Source organism: Orycteropus afer, unplaced genomic scaffold (genome assembly GCF_000298275.1).
Source record: "Orycteropus afer afer isolate SDZICR_OR568_19922 unplaced genomic scaffold, OryAfe1.0 scaffold00171, whole genome shotgun sequence".
In the NCBI taxonomy this organism is placed as follows: Eukaryota; Metazoa; Chordata; class Mammalia; order Tubulidentata; family Orycteropodidae; genus Orycteropus; species Orycteropus afer.
Genome location: NW_006921758.1, coordinates 4,230,001 through 4,237,402, shown reverse-complemented (window position 1 = coordinate 4,237,402; position 7,402 = coordinate 4,230,001). Strand labels below are relative to the sequence as shown.

General features: G+C 36.4%; 1 protein-coding gene across 1 annotated transcript in view; it reads right to left on the bottom strand.

The window, feature by feature from the left end:
- ABCC9 (ATP binding cassette subfamily C member 9) overlaps positions 1-7,402 on the bottom strand; it is a 169,307-nt gene that overhangs the window by 42,087 nt on the left and 119,818 nt on the right. Inside the window, exons 25-27 of the mRNA XM_007946781.1 lie at positions 6,760-6,908; positions 6,472-6,541; positions 3,454-3,611 (exon numbers count right to left, since the gene is read on the bottom strand). Of these exons, the coding sequence (XP_007944972.1) occupies positions 3,454-3,611; positions 6,472-6,541; positions 6,760-6,908 (377 nt within the window). The remainder of the gene's footprint in view (positions 1-3,453; positions 3,612-6,471; positions 6,542-6,759; positions 6,909-7,402) is intronic.

The window sequence follows — 7,402 nt, the reverse complement described above, 5'->3', positions numbered from 1 at the left end:
TGAATCCTCCAGATTCCTGGGCCTTTTAATCCCCCTTCTCCTGCTCTCCTGCCCTGCTGCTTTGGGAGTGCCTGAGTTCCCTCTCTTCACCTGGATCCCTGTGGCTGACTCTCCTCTGTCCGGGTTCCTGGCTTTTATATAAGAGATTTTTTTTTTTTTAAGTTCTGCATTAGTGTGATGTTGATGGAAGTTAAGATAAAGGGGAAACTGAGATAGACTATCAGGAGTAGCTGTTCAGACTGGGATAACCATAATAGTAATCATACAACAATGTATGCAGAAGGGCAAGTAAGAGAGAAGAGTTTTTTGAGCTTAGCTAATTTGAAAAGTGACAGTTCTATTTACAAAGGGGGGAGCAGGATGAAGAGATGTGAAGAATAAAAATCATAAGTTTGGTTTTGGCCACAGTGAGTTGTAATCCCTTTGTGGAACTTCCAGTCATACTTTGTCCAAGGAACCAAATATAAATTAAGTGTTCAATGAATGTTTGGTGCACAAATGTCCTTTTCATAAAGCTGGATATTTGTGAAGTTTCCTTGAGGTCATATATTTTAGCATTCCTAGAAGATAGGTTGAAGTATACCATTTATTTCCAAATAATTCTCTTTTTTTCTTTTCTGTCTCTTGTCTGCCTTTCTCTAGTTCTTAAGGAGCTCTGGTGGGGAAGTGGTTAAGGCATTTGGCTGCTAACAGGTCGGCAGTTCAAACCCACGAGCTGTTGTGCAGGAAGAAGATGAGCCAATTACTTCCATAAAGATTTCAGCTTTGGAAACCCTATGGGTCGCTATGAGTCCAAATCAACTCGATGGCAGTGGGTTTGGGTTTGGTTTAGTCTCTAGGTCTTTGGAGCAGAGAGAATTAGAAGAGCGGCAATGACATTCACCTGACAAGAGTCAACTGCACTGACAAACACTGTTACATAATCTTTAACAAACAACTTAGACCATTCTTGGCTGCCTGTGGAGTTCTACAATAATACAAAGTTTTCCCAATTTGAGTTTCTAAAAATGGATTCACTCACTTCCAAGGTTGCAGGTGGGGGGAGGGAAGAAACGAGAGTGGGAGGAAGATAGAATGAGACAGGTTGGGGTGGGGGCAAAAAGGGAGAGAGAGAAAAAGAGGGAGAGGGAGAGAGAAAGGAGAAAAAACAGGAAGTAGGGAAAGGGAGAGGGGCAGCAAGAGAGAAAGGAGAAAAAACAGGAAGGGGGGAAAGGGAGACGGACAGAGAGAGAAAGTGAATAGTCTGTTACTTTTGAAATAGATACACTTTTATCCAACACTGACCAAGTGGCTATTTGTAAATTTGACACAGGCAACAAACAAGTGGGCACTACACTGAGTTTTGTGGCAAAGTAAAAAGAAAAGAATTAGGGAGGAGGATCTTTTGTTTACAGAACAGTATTTTGTGAAACCAAAAAGGTGAGGGCACAACTTTGTCTTTCAAGTAGGGAATACTTAGAGAGCTAACTACACGTTAGATGTTTGATTTGAGATGTTCAAAATTTCCTGGTATTTCCTGTAGCTAGTTCCTCACTAAAATCACACTGATGTTTACAAATGCAGTCTGTTAAGCTGCCTGAGCTTTTCAACTTGGTGAGCCACAACATCCAGAGGGATTGTTTTGTCTGCAAGATTTAATATCATGCAGTCATCTTTGCTAACTTTCTGAGAATTTCAAACAAGAACTACATACAATCCACTATCATGTTACTTCTACCAAAATGATCATCTCTTCCCTATTTCAGTAATTTACTCCCAATGCTAAAAGAACGTTCTCACTTATAATAAACAGAATTCACAACTGAAATCTGTAACAGACTAGGAATATTTATCTAATCTTTGCACTCAATTTGTATCGTTAATGGGCTCAAATAAGACCAAATGAGTAAGTGATGGAACTAGAATATGTTTGTTTGGTAAGAAGGCAAGGAGAGAGTTGGAAACAGCCAGCAGTAATGAGCTAACACCAAGCTTCTTTGTCGCAGACAACTAGCAGCATCAACACAGAAGAAACAAAAGGATAAATTTTGTTTCATCCTATGGGCTAGTTTCTCCCATTTGATCTGAATTAGCTTTGAGAACAGAGGATGAGGCTGGGAATGAAAATTCATTCTAGATTTAATCTGGGTCCCTAACATTTGAAGACCCTTAATTCACAGCCCTGAGGGGGAAATGACTATATTTTAAAAATTATAAATATAGTATAGTCATAAGTTACCAATTTTAAGTCTGACTTCCCTTCTTACCTTCCCCTACATATGTTGATGTTCTCTGCACTTAAATTATATTAAATACCTGAAATTTCCTGAATAAACTGTCTTTCTATTTCAACACTTAATCTATATATATTAGGATTACTTTGTACATGTTTTATCTTTAAGAGACTTTAAGTTTCTTAACAAGTTCTTGTCATGTTGATTTCTTTATCTGCCACATGACTTAACCCAACTATCTGCGACATAATAAGTGCTTAAGTGTCTATTGAAATAAAGTTATTCTTGTAATAACATATAATTTATAGTACTGTTTATAGCAGGACTTCAAAGTTAAGCTGGAAATTTCAAAATGGTTGGTATGACATTTTATATAATGATTGAACACTTCACAAATGGAAAGTCTATATTAATATTAGAATTTAGAAGTCATTACTATCCTTTATTTCTTTGCTGAATACTTACATCATGTTACATGATCTAATCTGAAATTTTTCTATCTCGTAAAGTTATGACACTCCTATCAAACACTCAAGATTATTTACTTTATAGTCATCCTTTATATCTATCCCTTTGTACTTCTATATTTTGGGAGCTCTGGTGGCATAGCGCCTAAGGCATTTGACTGCTAATCAGAAGGCTGGCAGCTCAAACCCACCAGCCACTCCTCGGAAGGAAGATTGAGCAATCTACTTCTGTAGTGATACTGCCTTGGAAACCCAAGGAGGAGTCGCTATGAATCGGACATGACTCAATGGCAGTGAGAAACACTCAAGACTATTTACTTTATAGTCATTCCTCTAATTTATCCCTTTGTACTTCTGTATCTTACAGATTTTTTTTTAAGGATTTGGAATATTTTACCTTTTATTCTCCTACATGCAGAATATAATGATATTGAATCACTTAGCTTCTGGGATCAAGTTTGATTTTTCATTTTTTCTGCCAATGTCATAATCAGAAAAAGGACCATGAAATGAAAAATATGACACAGTCTGTGGACCCAAAACTCAAAAGTGAGTCTACTTGTTACTACATGTCCAATGCTATTACAACCAAGTACAGAAACAATTATAATACATCTCCAAGTGAAACATAACATCAAGATAGGTTCTGTCATGCCCCAAATAGGTTGCATTTCTCAATTATTTTATTTTGAAAAAACACAACAGCAAATATAGATCACAGTAAATCAAGTATATAGGCTTTAAAAAATTTAATAGAACCCTGTTTTACTTACTTAGAGGCCACTCGGAAATATTTCTGGATAAAATAAAAGGCAACCCCAAGGGGCACAAGAGCAACCAGGAACACAGGGGTAGCATAAGAAATCATCCCAATGGCAGACAGGCAGAGCAGCGTCGAACGAGTCAGAGATTCCAAAGTGGGAGGGATGTGCTATTCAGTAGGTAGTTTTGAAGGGAAAATTATTTTAGTTCAATAAAACAGCAGTGACAATGCAACAAAAATATTCATTTTATATTAGTGTTAAATCTTATCATTACAAAGGTAGTATACAAACATGCTCATTTTAAGTGATTCTGTCCCTCAACTTCACTCACCTCCCATAGCTGCATGTATCTATCTATTTACATACCTACCTCCCTATCTACCTATCATTAATCAGTTATCTACCTATTTAACGATGTATCCCAGGTATTTTACATAAATGGCAATATCCTATAAATCTTATTTGCCCATATATTTGCTTTATTTTATTGAAAAAGATTGACTAAAAATCTTCTCATATCAGTCTATAAAAATCCACCTCTTTTTAATGGTTGCATAATATACCAAAACTTAATTAGCTTTTCCTCACTTAAATTAACCTTCTGCAATTGCTCATTCATTTTCTTTGCCTGTTTAATGTTTTATCTCTTCCTTATTGATTTTTAGATGCTCTTTAGGGTTATTTGTTCTCTTTCTTTCACATTTTTTGCCAGTTTATCTCTTTTAATTTTGTCTTTGGTGCTTTTAGTCTTCTAGAAGTTTAAAATTGCATATAGCCATTTCAGTTGGCCTTTTTTCTTTACTATCTCTAAGTTTTATGTCTTACTTAAAAAGACATTTCCCAGCCCAAGATTCTCAGACTACTCTCCTACATTTTATAACTTTATGTTTTTATATGGTCATCTGTATCCATTATGGATTTGTTTTGTATAGTGTGATGAAAGTATAAAATTTTATTTGTATTTAATTAATATCTCATTGTTTCACTATCCTTTACTGTAAATTATATTCCTGATACAAAATGCCACATCTATCCTATGCTAAATTTCTACAGATGTTGGTATTTTTGAATTATTTATTTTCTTCTTTCAATCTATATATCTATCTGTAATCCCAGAGTATTTTAATTTTATAGCACTTTTGGATATATGATAGGGAAATTCTCTTTCTATGTACAGGATTTTTACGACTTTCAGAACTGTTAGGTAACTTTTGTTTATATTAGGTTCATTTATACTCTCATAGTTTTGGCTGTTATTATAAGTGGAATTTATTTTTCACTACATTTCATTATTTTCTAATTGGTATAATGGAAGCTTGGGTGGTACAGTGCTTTTGACTGCTAACAAGAAGGCTAGCAGTTCAAACCCACCAGCCGTTCCTCAAAAGGAAGGTTGGGCAATCTACTTCCGTAGAGATACCACCTCAGAAACCCAAGGAGAGTCAAATCCAACTCGACAGCAGTGAGTTTTTTGTAGTGAAAGTTACTGAGTTTTATATAACATGTCTTATCCAGATACTCTGCTGAACATTCACGTTCTTTATTTCAGTAATTGTTTTGATTCTCCAGGTAGAAATCGTATCAGCCTCTAAATAGACGGCTTTGTCTCCTCTCTTTCAATATGTATTTCTTATGAAGTACTGTAGGTATAGTGTGACTTGACATGAATACTACTGATATAAAATCAACATTTCTCAATGTAGTTTTTAGTCATTTGGATGCATCAAGCATTGTTTTTCTAAATTGAGAGTAATGTGGGTGGTCCTAAGAGCACTCTAGAGCCTTCAGGTGGTGCAAACAGCACATTCCAGGGCTAATTGAGAGGTTGGAGGTTAAAGTCCACCCAGAGGTGCCTGAGAAGAAAGGTCTGGCAATCTACTTCTGAGAAACCGGCCTTTGAAAACCCCATGGAGCACAGTTCTCCTCTGACATACACGGGGTCACTGTGAGTAGTAAGTGACTCAACAGCAACTGGTTTTAGGCATTTTTAGTCACCGTTCTGGAAAGCCAAAAGCAGGTAAAGATTATATCTGACATATTCCTTTCTCAACCACCCTAAGGGTTCTATTCGCAGAATGATCTAGCTTCAGACTTTGACCATTTTACTTTCAGGGTAAATTTCTAGAGACCTATGAAATGTAGATAAAAGGAGGCACCCTTGGAATGCACCCCAAATACCACCCTATCTAAAACTTCTCTTGATTCAAGAGCCACCTAATAATAGTAATGGGTATCTAGGATCACTTGGCAGCCTAGCTGTTCCTGACCTTTCACTCCTGAAAGACATACCACATCAATAATATACTTTTAAGAACTTTTATACTGTAAATGTAATGTATAATACTACATTGATCAAAATCACTGCTTTTTTATAATAAAAAATTTTAAATGTTAGTTCATTCCCTGGGATTTCTTTTTATTTTATGCTGATTCTCTAAGTATCCTCTTACTCACTGCTGTCGAGTTGGACCCGACTCATAGTGACCCCTCCTTGGATTTCTGAGGCTGTATCTTTACGGAAGTAGATTGCCCAACCTTCCTTCCCAAGAGTGGCTGGTGGGTTTGAACCACCAGCTGTCTGGTTACCAGTCAAATGCCTTAGGCATTATGCCACCAGACCTTGATAAGTATCCTCTTATATACGCATAAATTAGTATGAATTAAGGTTTTTTCCTATCAATATTATTCTATAAATCATTGTGTGTATGGTGCTGATATATGAATGCAAATAGGCTTTTATTTAAATTTCAGCAGTCCTCTACTTTTAATAGGAATCACGTTTCATTTATAAAGTGCTACTTAGCTTCCAAAACCAAACTCACTGCCAGTCGATTCCAACTCACAGAAACCCTCTCCTTGGGTTTCTGAGGTTGCCCAACTTTCCCTCCGAGGAGTGGCTGGTGAGTTTGAACCGCCAGCCGTCTGGTTAGCAGTCAAATGCCTTAGGCACTATCCCACCAGAGCTCTCTACTATTTAGCTTATATGATAAATTTATTTTTGAACTTGGAAGTAATTCAGTTACTCACCTGATCAATGATATTTGTATCAGCTGAAAAACGATTGAGAATCAATCCCAGAGGTGTTGTATCAAAGAATCTAGGCAATAAACAGATGTAAATGTATGATAACATTAAGCTAGCTGGGACCTGAGTAAGCATTGTTGATGGTCTTTTCAGAGTCAAGGAAATGGGAAAGTCCCTATTCGCTAGTTCAAGGACTGCAGAAATTCCTTTAAATTTCACATTTCTCTTAAACGTAAATATTCATGTTTCTAATATTTTTGTATATGGGAGTAAGATATAACTACTTTTTACCTTATTGGTCCAAGAATTATCTTATTGAGAAGATTGTGGTGAAGATTTTTGGCAGCTGTGAGACCCATCCACTCTACAGTGAGAGACGTAACAAGACAAAGGAAAATACCTGCTCCACAAAGTATGCTAAATCCAGCCACGTAGAAAGTCTAAAAAGTAATCAACAGAAAAGACATGTATGAAATGACTGAGTCTTTTGTTACTAGAAAAACAAAAATCACAATCAGACAGATTGTTGGATTCACTAGCTTGCAACAATTTAGACAGTTGTGGGAGAGCAGGTGCTGGAGTCCCACGGTGGTCCACCCCCACACACACCCTGCCCACCCCGACCAAAGTCCTGAAGGCCAGCCATCTAAATTGCTTTCTTCAATCTCTTTCAAGGTTTGCCCAAGGGCAATTAGGTGGTTAGAGATTGCTTTTAGATTTGGAGCATATTTTTGACTTTCTACTTTGAAGAGCTAATTCTTCCTTCCTGTCTCTAATTATAGGATTTCCAGGAATGAAAGTCAAATACCATTAGAATAACAGCATTAAAAATCCTGTATGTGTGTGTATATAAATGTGTATATATATATATATATATACAGCACACACGTGTGTATATATATATAAAATGTGTGTATATATATATATATATATA